The 15,283-nt window shown below is 59.6% G+C and overlaps 2 protein-coding genes and 1 long non-coding RNA gene across 9 annotated transcripts in view; 1 reads left to right on the top strand and 2 right to left on the bottom strand.

Annotated features, from left to right (window-relative positions):
• The window catches only part of BTBD2 (BTB domain containing 2), a 55,761-nt gene extending 48,758 nt beyond the window's left edge, over positions 1-7,003 (top strand). For 4 of the 5 annotated variants that reach the window (XM_074025279.1, XM_065535127.2, XM_045380581.3 and 1 more), the window contains 6 exons: positions 1,016-1,121; positions 1,643-1,840; positions 4,374-4,566; positions 5,083-5,170; positions 5,362-5,508; positions 5,687-7,003. In XM_074025279.1, coding sequence (XP_073881380.1) covers positions 1,016-1,121; positions 1,643-1,840; positions 4,374-4,566; positions 5,083-5,170; positions 5,362-5,508; positions 5,687-5,848 — 894 coding nt within the window. In that variant the 3' untranslated portion in view covers positions 5,849-7,003. Of the gene's footprint in view, positions 1-229; positions 438-1,015; positions 1,122-1,642; positions 1,841-4,373; positions 4,567-5,082; positions 5,171-5,361; positions 5,509-5,686 lie in introns of those variants that run through there. The other variant, XM_074025280.1, reaches the window with a different exon arrangement.
• On the bottom strand, positions 1,475-3,370 carry LOC141409181 (uncharacterized). The gene is made up of 2 exons (XR_012428205.1): positions 2,758-3,370; positions 1,475-1,953 (listed from the first exon to the last, which is right to left on the bottom strand). It is a non-coding gene; the product is annotated as an uncharacterized lncRNA (long non-coding RNA).
• Positions 7,004-12,773: 5,770 nt separating the features above from the next.
• The window catches only part of CSNK1G2 (casein kinase 1 gamma 2), a 36,908-nt gene continuing 34,398 nt past the window's right edge, over positions 12,774-15,283 (bottom strand). For 2 of the 3 annotated variants that reach the window (XM_065535128.2, XM_005587440.4), the window contains 7 exons: positions 14,975-15,209; positions 14,820-14,905; positions 14,665-14,749; positions 14,440-14,588; positions 14,251-14,334; positions 14,070-14,176; positions 12,774-13,962 (listed from right to left, as the gene is read on the bottom strand). In XM_065535128.2, the coding sequence (XP_065391200.1) occupies positions 13,908-13,962; positions 14,070-14,176; positions 14,251-14,334; positions 14,440-14,588; positions 14,665-14,749; positions 14,820-14,905; positions 14,975-15,209 (801 nt within the window). In that variant the 3' untranslated portion in view covers positions 12,774-13,907. The remainder of the gene's footprint in view (positions 13,963-14,069; positions 14,177-14,250; positions 14,335-14,439; positions 14,589-14,664; positions 14,750-14,819; positions 14,906-14,974; positions 15,210-15,283) is intronic. The other variant, XR_010583225.2, reaches the window with a different exon arrangement.

Raw genomic sequence — 15,283 nt, 5'->3', positions numbered from 1 at the left:
TTGGGCTCTGTGCAGCCCAACGGGTGGGAGCTGGGGAGGTCGTGCAGGCCAGGGAGGCTGAGAGGAGGACATGGGGCCAGGACAGTTGGACGGCCGCTTGCGAGCTGTGAGCTCCTGGTCGGGGGTGGAGGGCGGCCAGAGGGGACAGCAGCACTAGGTCCTCCAGTGGGCTTCGGGGGTCCAGCATCCTGGAAAAGACCCAGAACCTTCTCCCTCTCCAACCTGGCAGGTCAGATGCAGAGGATCCGGACTCCCAGAGGGCGGGGTTTCTTGTCCGGGTCATCTGTGGTCGTCTAGCTGGAGGGGCCTCTGCCTGACCTGAGAGGTGCCTGGAGTTCATGCCCCGAGCTTTGTCTTGTGGCTGCCTCAGCCTCCCTGCTCCTAAAACCACTGCAAACCCGCTTGAGAGGTGTCCTCAGGGGGAATGCCTGCAGAAAGGCCTGCCCGCGTCCCTGCTGGCATAGGCCCTTCCAGCACCTTCCACTAACAGCCTCAGTTTCCCTAAGAGCACAGGCGATGTCCAGCTCTGTCACCTGTCAGGAGTCATGTCTGCTGTGTGTCTTGGGATGGAGGTGCCAGGGACACAGCCCCTCCCACCACAGGTGGCCAAGGGCGTGTTGTGATCCGGAAGCTTCACCGGGTCGACCCTGGCCGCCTCACCTCTGCCTGCCACTCGGGGTCCTGGGCCCTGCTGCCCCCCAAGTGCAGCTGCAGTGCCCCTTTTGCCTAAAGCAGCAGGCCCTGCCGACAGTGACCTGAGCATCTTTTTCTTCCTTCCTTGGCCTCTGAGGTCCTGAGAGGGAACTCCCCGACTCTCCCGCCCCACTCAGCGGTCACACGGGGGTCTCTGGGCCCACGGCAGGGCCAGCCTGGTGGCTGAGACCCCAGTGACTCCTGGCCACGCTCGGGAAGGCCTGTGCGGTCAGGGCTGCATTTGAGCCAGCTCCACACTGGGGATCTGCCGAGGGCTGGGTGCTGATGTCCCCGCCACGCCCCCATCAATGTGTCTCGCCAGGCGCGACTCTTCGATGAACCACAGCTGGCCAGCCTGTGCCTGGAGAACATCGACAAAAACACTGCAGATGCCATCACCGCAGAGGGCTTCACCGACATTGACCTGGGTAAGGGTCCAGGGGCCCAGGTGTGGGAATCCCAGCAGGGCCTTGGCAGGAGGGTCTGGGGATCGACAGTGGGAGCTTTGGGCCTGGGGGTTCCCTGGGGGAGCTGCACAGGTGAGCTGGGGTCTCACCACTTGCAGTGGGTCAGGAGCTCGGGTCCAGCACAGCCCCAGGGGAGTCTGGGGCCTTGGCCAGGAGGCCACAGGCCAGACCCCACCATCCCAGCTGATGGTGACCGTCTCGTCCTCCGACGGCCCATGGTTTTGACTTTGTTGTTAAACAGCTGTTGTCAAAGCTACTCAAGTCTGTCCTTGTGGCTAAAAGCAACCACAGCCTAGGAAAATGAAGGGGCATGGTCATGTGTCGATAAAGCTTTATTTATAAACACAAGCACAGGGCCAGGTTTGGGCCACGGGCCATAGTTGCCAGCCCGGCTTTAACTGTTGGTCCTCACGTTAGTCTCCCTGCCTCCTGCAGGGTGGGCAGGGTGTCATGTTCACACAGCCCCTTCCTCCACCCCGCAGACACGCTGGTGGCCGTCCTGGAGCGCGACACACTGGGCATCCGTGAGGTGCGGCTGTTCAATGCCGTTGTCCGCTGGTCTGAGGCCGAGTGTCAGCGGCAGCAGCTGCAGGTGACACCGGAAAACAGGCGGAAGGTTCTGGGCAAGGCCCTGGGCCTCATCCGCTTCCCACTCATGACCATCGAGGAGTTTGCTGCAGGTAACAGAGCTCAGGGGCTCAGGGCCTGGCTTGAGGGGGGAGTGGCACACAGGTGGGCACCTGGGTACCGAGGATAGCGCCCCCAAGTTCACCGCAGAAAGCCTGGCCGATGCCTGGAGTATAAAGATAGGAAGAAACCTGGCTTGTGAGGGCACGTCCACAGGGCCGTCTATTAGCCCCGGCCTGGCTGCTCTGTCCCCACTGTACGCATTGCCAGTCCCCCGCCCGCCATGTCCATCCAGCTGTGTTTTGGTGGCATCTCCCCAGGAGGGAAGGGAGTCCCCGTCTCGGGCTCTTGTGCTACCTGCTGGTGCAGGTACCAGTGTCCATGACAAGCCCAGGAAGGCTCTGACATGGCCGGGAGAGCTGTAGTGCTCCCATGAGTGGGCCTTGGGGTCCCCTGCTGCAGGGCCTGGCCTCTAGGGTGACGTGAGGGGCAGCCCTAATGATGCCTCCTGCCCTCATGTGGCTGCTCACTGCCTGACGCCATCCAGCTCTGGAGCAAAACAGGCCTGGAACGTTCCGTAAGGGGCTGGGACAGAGCCCTGTGGCTGGTGCACACTCGCCGTCTGGCCTTCCCCAGGTCCACATGGCCCCTGCTCTCACTTGACTGAAGGTCGCCAGACTTAGCAACAGGGTCTCAGTCTGTCACCCAGGCTGGGGTGCAGTGGTGCAGTCACACCTCACTGCAGCCTCCACCTCCTGGGCTCAAGTGATCCTCCTGCTTCAGACTCCAGAGTAGCTGGGATCACAGGTGCCACCACCACACAAGGCTTATATTTGTATTTTTTGTAGGGACAGGGTTTTGTTATGTTGCCCGGGCTGGTCATGAACTGGGCTCCAGCCATCCTCCCACCTCGGCCTCACAAAGTGCTGGGATTATGGGCGTGGGCCACCAAGCCTGGCCAGATACATACTTTTTAAGAATACAATTGTTGATCAGCCAGGTGTGGTGGCGGGCGCCTGTAATCCCAGCTACTCGGGAGGCTGAGGCAGGCAGGAGAATCGCTTGAACCCAGGAGGCAGAGGTTGTGGTGAACCGAGATCGTGCCACTGCACTCCAGCCTGGGCAACAAGAGTAAAACTCCGTCTCAAAAAAAAAAAATTGTTAGCCAGCCTTGGTCATTCTCACCTGTAATCCCAGCACTTTGTGAGGCCAAGGTGGGGGGGAATCACTTGAGGTCGGGAGTTCGAGATCAGACTGACCAACAGGGTGAAATCCCATCTCTCCTGAAAATACAAAATTAGCTGGGCGTGGTGGCGGGTGCCTGTAAACTAAGCTACGTGGGAGGCTGAGGCAGAAGAACTGCTTGAACCCAGGAGATGGATGTTGCAGTGAGCCAAGATTATGCCATTGCGGCCGGGCGCGGTGGCTCAAGCCTGTAATCCCAGCACTTTGGGAGGCCGAGACGGGCGGATCACTAGGTCAGGAGATTGAGACCATCCTGGCTAACACGGCGAAACCCCGTCTCTACTAAAAACACACAAAAAAAATTAGCCGGGCGAGGTGGCGGCGCCTGTGGTCCCAGCTATTCGGGAGGCTGAGGCAGGAGAATGGCGGGAACCCGGGAGGCGGAGCTTGCAGTGAGCTGAGATCTGGCCACTGCACTCCAGCCTGGGTGACAGAGCGAGACTCCGTCTCAAAAAAAAAAAAAAAAAAAAAAAAAAAAGATTACGCCATTGCACTCCAGCCTGGGCAACAACAGCAAAACTCAGTCTCAAAAAAAAAAAAATTGTTAACATTGTTTATTCGGTTTTGATACTCAGCCTTCCTAATTCACTTAACCCATAATGGTCTGTTTCTCGCCAGTTATTAAACTGTGCGTTGGGCTGGCTTGCAGCTGAGGGATGCAGAATTGAGCCCACCTTGGCCGATGAGTGATTAGGTCTCAGGTGGGCGGGGCCGCTCTCATCAGAGCAGAGGATGCTCTCCGTGTCCCGGCACTCCTGGGGGTGGATGGTGGAGCCCCAGTTCTGCCCCTCCCAGCCACCCCTCCCTGCCCAGAGCCCCTTCATATCCCATGCATGGCCCTTCTGCCTGTCACCTCTCCCCACCTGGATTAAGAGCCTGGCTCTTGGAGCCTGCCTGGGCTGTGCTAACCATCAACCCTCGGGGCGTAAGCACTTTGGAAGGTGGCCGCCTAGGCCCCACCGTGGAGAGGAACCCCCAAGGCTGTTTCTAGAAGCCAGGGCTGCAGGCTGTGGGGTACAGGCCTATGGGGGAGCTGCAGTGACCCTTCCCAGCCAATGGCCCTGAGAGAACAGGCAGTGGAGCCCCCCCCTCCCACAGTGAAGTCACGGGTGGTCCCTACGACGGGGCCAGACCCTGAGACATCACCCCTGAGTGAGCGTATCTGTCAGCCTCTGGTCTCTGCCCTGGGACCTCTCTCTAAAAGCCCAGGCAGCAGGGGCCATGCTGGTCCCCCGGGGAGGGGCTGCCGAGGTCCCTGCACCTTGAAAGTCCGACGCAGCCATCTTAGGGAGAAGGAGCGTGTCCTTCCGGGCCCTCCCCCACGCCCTCACTGTACCACAGGCCCAGCACAGTCGGGCATCCTGGTGGACCGCGAGGTGGTCAGCCTCTTCCTGCACTTCACCGTGAACCCCAAGCCGCGAGTGGAGTTCATTGACCGGCCCCGCTGCTGCCTGCGCGGTAAGGAGTGCAGCATCAACCGCTTCCAGCAGGTGGAGAGTCGCTGGGGCTACAGCGGGACCAGTGACCGCATCAGGTGGGGCTCGGGGTGCAGGTGGGGGACGCTGGGCATGGGGTGGAGGACTCAGGGATAATGGGGGGGCGGGCATGAGGTGGAGGACTCAGAGATGATGAGGGCGGAGGGGGGTCCGGGCATAGGGGGTGGAGGTCTCAGGGATGATGGAGGCAGGGGAAGGACGGGCAAGAGGTGGAGGACTCGGATGATGGGAGTGGGGGGAATTCGGGCATGGAGGTGGAGGACTCAGGGATGATGAGGGCGGAGGGGGTCCAGGCATGGAGGTGGAGGACTCAGGGATGATGTAGATGGGGGGCAAGTGTAGGGGTGAGAGAACTCAGGGATGATGAAGGCACAGTGTGGTGTTACTGGGCATGGGGGTGGAGGACTAGGGGATCATGGAGGCAGAGTAGGGGGGCGGGCATGGGGGTGACAGGACTCAGGGATGAGAGAGGTGGGGGGGGGGGTGGGCCAGCCCCAGCTCACCTTAGGCTGTCCCTGGGCATCCACACGGCTGCCTGTTATCTGCCACGGCAGGTTCTCAGTCAACAAGCGCATCTTTGTGGTGGGATTTGGGCTGTATGGATCCATCCACGGGCCCACCGACTACCAAGTGAACATCCAGGTACCCGTCCCAAGCTGCCTCCCCAGGCCCTCCCGAGGCTGCACTCCGGCCCATGTCCTGTCCCCACCTCCGTGGAACCCTGGCCGAACCCCCGGCCCTGGTCCCTGCACTGCCCACCCTGGGCAGGTGGGCTGGGCCTCGAGGGGTCCCTGTCAGCCCTCCCCAGGCCTGAGCCTCCCACCTCCCTGCAGATTATTCACACCGATAGCAACACCGTCCTGGGCCAGAACGACACGGGATTCAGCTGCGACGGCTCAGCCAGCACCTTCCGCGTCATGTTCAAGGAGCCGGTGGAGGTGCTGCCCAACGTCAACTACACGGCCTGCGCCACGCTCAAGGTGTGCCGCTGGGGAGTGGGGTCCCTCCGTGGGAGTCTCTGGCCCATCCTGAGGCCCCCAGGACACAGCCGACACTCTCCAGACGTGGCCACCCTGGCCCAGTTGGGGCCTCGCCCTGTCCACACCTGGGGCATCCCGGCCTGGAGGTCCTTGACCTCACTGTACCCCATCCCCACAGGGCCCAGACTCCCACTACGGCACCAAAGGCCTGCGCAAGGTGACACACGAGTCGCCCACCACGGGTGCCAAGACCTGCTTCACCTTTTGCTACGCGGCCGGGAACAACAATGGCACATCCGTGGAGGACGGCCAGATCCCCGAGGTCATCTTCTACACCTAGGCTGTCCGACAGCGCCACCGCCCTCCCTGTGTGGGGAAGGCTGGGGCCCCGAGGCCATCTTCTACACCTGGGCCACCCGACACCGCCCTCCCTCTGGGGGACCACTGGGGCCCCGAGGTCATCTATACCTGGGCTGCCCTGCCGTCGCCCTCCCTCCATGGGGACAGCCGCAGCCCCAGGCCATCATCCGCTGCTGGGGCCCCCCACGTGGTGCCAGGCCCAGTGTTCCCCCGGGCCATCTGTCCAGTCCACGCCACCTTTCTCAGCATCAGGAAGGGGTTGCCCTGCGTTCACCACCACGAGTGTGGCTGCTGGATCAGGGCAGCCGGGGAAGTGGCCGGGTCAGTGGCCAGGCCCTGTGGAGACAATCCCTCAGGACTGGGGACAGGGCTGTGCTGGCCTGGGCCAGGGCCCACAGGCCCGCCGCTCAGGGCGCCTGCCCACGTCGTCTGACGGCGGTACGCGGCGTCCCCACGTTTCTTCACTGCACATTGCAATGCATTTGCGATTCCCATTTCTCTGCTAGGAGCCAGCCTGGTGGCACCACTCCCAGAGCCATGGGTTCCAGACCTTGCATTCCTTTAGTTCCTGTTTATTGGGACACTGAGGCCCCACCTGTCACATGCCCGAGGCCACCCAACCCCAGCCTGCAGGGTGTTCCCACTGCCTGGATGCCGGCCTGAGTTCCGCGTGGGATTCAGGGTGGTGATGGCCCCTGCTGGATAGGCCTAGCCCTGGCCCAGGTGGTGAGCGGTTTGCAGTGTCCGTTCTCATCCACCTGATGGGCCCAGCCAAGGGCCCCGCTGACCAGCCTCCCTGGACAGCCCTCGCGGCCCCTGCAGCCCAGCATGGGACTCAGACCCTGTGCCCCAGAGCTCCCCTGCTGCAGGATGGGGCTCCAGCTGGCCCCGACCGGGTCCAGGGGCACTGCTCGCCTGTACATACCGTTGCCCTAGCCCGCCTGGTGCCGCGGGAGCCACCCCCAGGTGCTGGGGGGGCACAGCCCCTCCCCACCCCAGGCCACGCCCCCACCCACCCTGCGTGTTTCTGCCCTGTGACTCCTGGAACCTGCGTCTTCCCCGAAGCCATGGGAGGGGTGTCCTCCTCCGACCACCCCCAGATGATTTTTTTAAATAAAGAAACAAACACACCTGCCCTGAGCGCATGCTGCTTCTCTCCCCTTCGCTCTGCTTCGCTCCCCTTCAATCTCCGCCCCGCTGTCCAGGCTACAGTGGGCGAGGGATGTCGTGTGCTCTGGAGAGAGGCCCTGAACCCCGGGTCTGGTTCGCCAGCACCGCGAGACCCTCCTCCTCGAGTACCCACAGCCCATGCTTAAGCCCGGGAGGTCGGGACTGCAGTGAGCAGTGATTGCACCACTGCCCTCCCACCTGGGCAAGAGCAAGACCCTGACTCAACACCTCCCCCCAACCCAAATGCAATGGAAGTGTGTGCCGATTTACACTTGGGGAGGTCCTGCTAGCTGCTGGGGGACCGTGGATGTGAGGGACAGAGAGAAAGCAGGAAGTGCTCAGTTCTGGCCTTGATGGCCGGAGGAGTCACGCCGTTGGCTGCTGCCTCAGGAGCACACATGCAGGGCAAGATAACAAGAAACCCGGCAGCAAGGCCGGGCGCGGCGGCGGCTCACACCTGTAATCCCCACACTTTGGGAGGCCAAGGCAGGTGAATCACCTGAGGTCAGGAGTTCAAGACCAACCTGGCCGACAAGGCAAAATCCCGTCTCCACTAAAAACACAAAAATTAGCCAGGTGTGGTGGCGGGCACCTGTAATCCCAGCTACTTGGGAGGCTGAGGCAGGAGAATCGCTTTAACCTGGGAGGTGGAGGTTGCAGTGAGCCGAGATGGTGCCACTGCACTCCAGCCTGGGCGAGAAAGCAAGACTCCGTCTAAAAAAAAAAAAAAAAAAAAAACAGCAGCAAACAGTTGCCAGGATGCTGAAGGCTGAGCAGATTTGCACAGTGTGCGCTGCCGGGAAGAGGCAATGGAGATGGAGCCTGGCGGGGTAGGGGGCCTTGCTGAACACCCTGAGGGCCAGGCGTGGTAACTCACACCCGCAATCCCAGCACTTTGGGAGGCTGAGGCAGGACTGCTTGGAACCAGGAGTTTGAGCCTGGGCAACACAGCAAGACCCCATCTCTATAAAAATACATATTAGAAGGACCTTGGGCTTCTAATGAAGACATCGGAAGGGCCACACACCAGGAGCTAGGGCAACACCCCTGGGGGAGGACAGAACTGAAGCAAGCCCTCATCACTCCAAAACAAAACCCTGGTGGGGTCTCAGCGAGCTGCTGTTACGCTGGCCCCTGCCAAAAGAAAACACAGCCCTGTGAAGACACATCAGCACCAGCTTCCACCATCTGTCATTTATAACATCCAGCATCCATTCAAAAATGACAGGCTGGGCGCGGTGGCTCACGCCTGCAATCCCAGCACTTTGGAAGGCCAAGGCAGGTGATCACCTGAGGTCACGAGTTCGAGACCAGCCTGGCCAATATGGTTAAACCCCCGTCTCTATAAAAATATAAAAATTAGCCAGGCATGATGGCGGGTGCCTGTAATCCCAGCTACTTGGGAGGCTGAGTCAGGAGAATCACTTGAACCTGGGAGTCAGAGATTGCAATGAGCCGAGATTGTGCCACTGCACTCCACCCAGGGAGACAGAGAGAGACTCTTGTCTCAAAAAAAAAAAAAAAAAAAAAAGCCACGTGTGGTGGCTCATACCTTGTAATCCCAGCACTTTGGAAGGCCGAGGTGAGCAGATCACGAGGTCAGGAGATCAAGACCATCCTGGCTAACAGGATGAAACCCTGTCTCTACTTAAAAAAAAAAGAAAAAAGGCCAGGCGCGGTGGCTCAAGCCTGTAATCCCAGCACTTTGGGAGGCCGAGACGGGCGGATCACGAGGTCAGGAGATCAAGACCATCCTGGCTAACATGCTGAAACCCCGTCTCTACTAAAAAAAAAAAAAATACAAAAAAAAAAACTAGCCGGGCAAGGTGGCAGACGCCTGTAGTCCCAGCTACTCAGGAGGCTGAGGCAGGAGAATGGCGTGAACCCGCGAGGCGGAGCTTGCAGTGAGCTGAGATCCGGCCACTGCACTCCAGCCTGGGCACCAGAGCCAGATTCCATCTCAAAAAAAAAAAAAAAAAAAAAAAATTAGCCGGGCATGGTGGTGGACGCCTGTGGTCCCAGCTACTTGGGAGGCTGAGGCAGGAGAATGGCGTGAACCCAGGAGGCGAAGTTTGCCAGTGAGCCAAGATCTCACCACTGCACTCCAGCTTGGGCAACAGAGCAAGAATCTGTCTCAAAAACAAACAAAAAACATGCAAGGTGAAGCACAGCGACTAAAAAAATGGACAAACAGAACAGAGATACGTGGCACAAAGGGTCTAATGTATGTGTAAGTGGAGTCCCAGAAGGCGAGAGAACGCTCAAGGTATATGATAGCCATGAATTTTCCAGAATGAATGAAAGACGTTGACCCACATATCTTTTTTTTTTAAGACGGGGTCTTGTTCTGCTGCCCAGGCTGGAGTGCAGCCACTGCGCCTGACCAACAAACTTTGTCAGCAGGGCACGCTGGCTCACGCCTGTAATCCCAGCACTTCCGGAGGCCGAGGCGGGCGGATCACTTGCGGTCAGGAGTTCGAGACCAGCCTGGCCAACATGGTGAAACCCCGAGTCTACTAAAATCATAAAAATTATCCAGGTGTGGTGGCAGGCGCCTGTAATCCCAGCTACTCGGGAGGCTGAGGCAGGAGAACTGCTTGCACCTGGGAGGCGGAGGCTGCAGTGAGCCAGAGATCATGCTGCTGTACTCCAGCCTGGGTAACACAGCAAGACCCTGTCACACACACTTTGTCAACCTGGAATGCCACTCCTGGCAAAAACATCCTTATTAAGAAAGGTGATGCCAGGCGTGGTGGCTCAAGCCTGTAATCCCAGCACTTTGGGAGGCTGAGATGGGCAGATCACGAGGTCAGGAGATCGAGACCATCCTGGCTAACACGGTGAAACCCCCGTCTGTACTAAAAAATACAAAAAACTAGCCAGGCGAGGTGGTGGGCGCCTGTAGTTCCAGCTACTTGGGAGGCTGAGGCAGGAGAATGACATAAACCTGGGAGGCAGAGCTTGCAGTGAGCTGAGATCGGGCCACTGCACTCCAGCCTGGGTGACAGAGCGAGACTCCGTCTCAAAAAAAAAAAAAAAAGAAAAGAAAGGTGAAATCAGTATTTTTTTCAGGGAACGAAAAGCTGAGATAATTGGTAATTTGTTAGCGCCAAAGCTGCACTCGGCCCGGCATGGTAACTCACACCTGTAATCCCAGGGTCACTTGCCCACCTCATCCTCCTAAAGTGCCTGGACAACAGAGCCAGACAGGCAACCCTATCTCTACCTAAGAAAAAAAAAACACCCAAAACAATTAGCTGGGTGTGGTGGTGCATGTCTCTGGTCCCAGAGACTTGGAAGGCTGAGGTGGGAGCATCGCTTGAGCCCGAGGTCGAGGCTCCAGGGAGCTATGACTGCAACTGCACACCAGCCTGGGCCAGATCCTGTCTCAAAACAAAACAAAACTAACAAAAAGCAAGCTGCACTGTAAGAAATACTGAAGAATTTCTTCAGGCTGAAAGGAAATTATCCCAGATGTAATCTCTGATCAGCAAGAAGAAATGAACAACATCAGAAAAGGATGAACATGTGGGTAAACAGATAAAACACATGACAGGCACTCCTTATCCCCAAGCTACTGCTGGGAAAACCATCGATGGGATCAGCCCATTTCTCTCTTGCCATCTGACTCTTGCAGGTGCATTATTTCTGCTTTGTCACAACGTATTACAGTGATACTGGTCTTCCACCCTTGGTCTCACCTTTAAAAAAATTATTTTCAGCCAGGCGCGGTGGCTCAAGCCTGTAATCCCAGCACTTTGGGAGGCCGAGACGGGCGGATCACAAGGTCAGGAGATTAAGACCATCCTGGCTAACACGGTGATACCCCGTCTCTACTAAAAAATATAAAAAACTAGCCGGGCGAGGTGGCGGGCGCCTATAGTCTCAGCTACTCGGGAGGCTGAGGCAGGACAATGGCATAAACCCGGGAGGCGGAGCTTGTAGTGAGCTGAGATCCGGCCACTGTGCTCCAGCCTGGGTGACAGAGTGAGACTCCGTCTCAAAAAAAAAAAAATTATTTTCGCCAGGCACAGTGGTTCACGCCTGTAATCCCAGCACTTTGGGAGGCCGAGGCTGGCGGATCACCTGAGGTCAGATCGAGACCATCCTGGCTAACAGGGTGAAACCCCATCTCTACTAAAAATACAAAAACAAAATTAGCCAAACGTGGTGATGTGTGCCTTGTAACCTCAGCTACTCTGGAGGCTGAGGTGGGAGAATAGCGTGAACTTGAGAGGCGGAGCTTACAGTGAGCCCAGATCGCGCCTCTGCACTCCAGCCCGGGTGACAGACTGAGACTCCGTCTCAAAAAAAAAATTTTTTTTTTTTGAGACAAGGTCTTTTTTTGGAGAGGGAGTCTTGCTCTGTCGCCTGGGCTGGAGTGCAGTGGCACGATCTCAGCTCACTGCAACCTCCGCCTCCCGGGTTCAAGCGATTCTCCTGCCTCAGCCTTCTGAGTAGCTGGGATTACAGGCATGTGCCACCACGAATGGCTAATTTTTGTATTTTCAGTAGAGACGGGGTTTCACCGTGTTGGCCAGACTGGTCACAAACTCCTGACCTCAGGTGATCTGCCCACCTCAGCCTCCTAGAGTGCTGGGATTACAGGTGTGAGCCACCGCGCCCACTCTGGTTTAATTTTCCCAGATGTACGTTCCATGTGGGAGGTTCAGGTCTTTTTCTGCAAAGCTTCCTTAGACAAGAGTCTTAAATGCTCGCTCTGTTTCACCTCTTCAAAGACTCAAACGCCAGCCCTTCTTGGCCCATCTTCGGGATTCTGTGCCGTGTTCCGCAGTTAACCGTCTTCTTTCATCTTGTTTTCCTGCCCTCAGTGCCTCTCCTCCGATTTTAATGAGGGTCTTGGGCACCTTGCAATTGATTCATTTCCAAAAGCAATTCTTTTCTGATGTTTTCTTCCTGAATTCGTTTTCGGAGGGCTGTCCATTTCTGTGCTTAGTTTCTGAGTCTCTGATCCGGGATGGGTTTCCGGTCTTCAGTGCTTCCTAGAAGGGACCTCTGCCCCTTCAGCTTCTTGGTGACTTGTCTGGGAAGGGTGAGCTTTCTTGGCTGTCGCTGGAGGAGTGCACAGGAGTTTCCTCCCTGCCGCACCCTCTGCTGCCTTCTCCCCCCTGAAGCCTTGCAGGAGACGAGTGGGTGGCGACAAAGACCCCACGTGGCATTCGGGGGCTTCTGCCTCCACTCCCCTTGCCAGTGCAGCTGCAGCGTGGGGAGAAGGCATGGGACGGAGCCAGGGCTGGCGCCGCCACGGTCTTCACCTGCCTGAAGGTTCCACTGTTCTTCCGGGAGCTACTGCTGATTCCCTTCACCGTGCCGTGGGCCCCCACGGGGATGCTTTCCGCCCTGCTGCGTGAACACAGGGAGTCAAGGAGGCCTTCCGCTGGCAGAGGCAGCCAGGACCTTCCTGCCTGGGCCCCGCCACTGAGCTTTTCGGGTGTATTTGTGTAGCATCAGAGAACGGGACCCCCAGGGCCACAGCTGCATGTATGTGACTTCCCCTTTCCATGGTACACCAACACTCGTCTCCTGCCCTCTCCCCAGACAGAGCCCAGCTCTGCCCTCTGCTTCCGTCTTCCTTACCTTCTGCCTCATGAGTTGGTTTCTGTTACCGGAGGCCGCCAGCCACTCCCGGACTTGTCCTGGATGGGCAGGATGGGGATGGAGACGCTACCCGTTCCAGGTCAAGCTTCGTGGAAAGTCCAGACACTACACTTGGGTTTGGTTTCATTTTTCTTTTATTTTTTAAAAAAAGCCCCTAAATTCTATGGCTTCAAGGGAGCATCAGAGAAACGTAAATGCCATTTCTGTACACTTGGTAAAGCAAAAACTAGACTCACAGCCACCGCCCTAGGCACGGCCCCAAGCTGCTTCACTCTGCCCAGCAGCCTCCAGGGCACCCCGCTGGGGGACCGCCCGTCAGTCCAGGGCCGCCCCAGGCCCCTGCACATACACCCGCGGGGCTGCGCCGGGGCTTTAAGGCGTTTTGTCTCCGACTGCTTGCCGGGTGGCGGAGCACAGAGGCAGGAAGCCCTGTGCCCACCCGCCCCACGCAACAGGGCCCAGGGCCGAGCAGGGCGACACCAGCTGGTCCTCCCACCTCAGGTTCCAGGCGCCGGGGCACAGCCTCCGGAAGCAAGTGCGTTGAGAAGCACCAGCCTGGCAGCGCCCGCCCGCCCCTCGCCAGGGCCAGGCTGGGCAGAGGCTGCAGTGGCCGTGCCCGCGGCACCCGAGCTTTGGTGCAGCATTTTGGTTGGGGAGCCGGCTTCCGCCGCGGGCCCACCCCTGCCTTCCCCTTTGGTTTCAGGGAGGCCTGAGGCACGGCCTCACCCCTGGCAGCAATGCCTCTCCCCTCCCAGGAGGGCCTGGGCAAGACAGCCCCACAGCACCCTCCAGGCCGGGCCTGCCCTCCCCTCGAGAAAACGGCCTTTGGATCGAGGGAGACAAGCTGGACTTTATGACGCTAACGGGGGCGGCTGGCGGGGCCAGGCCGGGCCTCAGCCGGGGGCCCCCAGATCACACTACTCACTTCAGCAAAGAAACGGAGGGCAGGGTGGGGGCAGGTGGGCCTCTGTGTTTTTCCTTTTTTCCTTGTTTTAAATAGTTAATGCTCTTGGAGGGGAGGACTAGACACAGGTGTAGAAATTTCGGCCAAAGTCTTACGTGAAGGAAGTGACCCCACGTCCCGGGGGTGGGGCCGCCGGCTGAGCCAGGTGCGGCCCCTGCAGTCTGCGTTCTGGCTTCCGGCCAGGGTCTGGCCCTGGGCCGCTGTGGGTGGGCCCCGAGGGCCTCGCACAAGCTCTCGCCCCAAGGGGCTGCGCGGAGAAGATTCAGGGGGCTGCACGCGCCCGGGGTCACTTGTGTCGCTGCAGCGATTTTCTCTTTCTCCTCTTGAAGAAACAGCAGCATCTGGGGAGGGAGGTGGCACAGGTAGGAGGAGCGGGGTGCGGGGCGGGGGCAGCCCAGGCCTCAGGCCCTCCCACCCCCAGGGGACCCCCACCTCCCCAGAGCCTTACTTGGTTTCATCGGCCACCTCCACCTCTGCAGGCGCCGTGATGGGGGCATTGGAGTGACCAGCCGTGGGGTCGTCCGCGTTCAGCTCCCCGTTGGTGGAGTTCAGCGCCTGGCGGGGGCAGTAGGGGGTCACGCTGGCCGCCCGTGCCCCTCCCTGGGGCGTCGGTCCCGCCCGGGCCTCACCTGGTTTTTGCTGTGCGGCTGGCCTTTGTCCCGGAGCTGAGGCTGGGAGGGCAGGTCGGTGTGGACGGTGCCGATGGGGGTCGGCTGCGGGGGAATGAGCACGACTCAGGATGGGCTGCAGTGCCGGTTCCCATCTCCTGCAGGGCGGTTTCCTGGTCCCCTCCCCACACACCGGGGCCCCCCACCTACCAGGGGCTTCCCGGCCCAGTCGTACTCATAGTCGAACACGAAGCCGCTGCGGTCGAAGAGGTCGGTGAAGAGCTTCCGCAGGTAGTCATAGTCCGGCTTCTCGAAGAAGTCCAGGCGCCGCACGTAGCGCAGGTACGTGGCCATCTCCTCTGCAGAGAGAGTGCCAGCGGGGCCTCGGCGGGGGTGGGGGCACGGGGTGGGGGCGGGGACGCAGGGACCCCTTACCTGGGAAGTTCTCGCAGAGCACCTCGATGGGCGTCGCGCGCTTGGTGTCCCCGATCTTCTGGTATCGCTCCTTGAGCGTGTCGGCCTGCGGGGGTCCGCGGTCAGCCTTGTTCCCGGCCTGTGTCCCCGCCTGCCCGCCCGGCCCCCGCGCCCACCTTGAGCCCCTGCCAGGGGAGGCTGCCGCGCAAGAAGTACATGAACATGTGGCCCAGCGCCTCCAGGTCGTCGCGGCGGCTCTGCTCTGCGGGAACAGGGGCGCAGCCTCAGCGGGGCCCGGGCGCCCGCCCCCCGCCGCGCGCGCGCAGCTCACCCTTGCCCAGGTGCGTGTTGATGCTCATGTATCGCGCCGTGCCCGTCAGGCTCTTGTGCTCGCGGTACGGGATGTGCTTCTTGGTCTCGGGGTCGATGTACTCCTTGGCCAGCCCGAAGTCGATGATGTGGATGGCGTGCTGCCGCTTGGTCCCCGGGCGGCCCACCAGGAAGTTCTCGGGCTTCACGTCCCGGTAGATGAGGCTCTTGGTGTGCACGTACTCCATGCGTGTGATCTGCAGAGGCAAAGCGGTGTCGGCCAGGCCCCTCCCCGGCCCACGCGCTCCCTCCAGAGCCACCCTCTTCCCTC

The sequence above is a fragment of the Macaca fascicularis genome, chromosome 19, assembly GCF_037993035.2.
Source record: "Macaca fascicularis isolate 582-1 chromosome 19, T2T-MFA8v1.1".
NCBI classification, from domain to species: Eukaryota; Metazoa; Chordata; class Mammalia; order Primates; family Cercopithecidae; genus Macaca; species Macaca fascicularis.
Note: the sequence above shows the minus strand (reverse complement) of the source record. Positions and strands in the feature narration are given on the sequence as shown.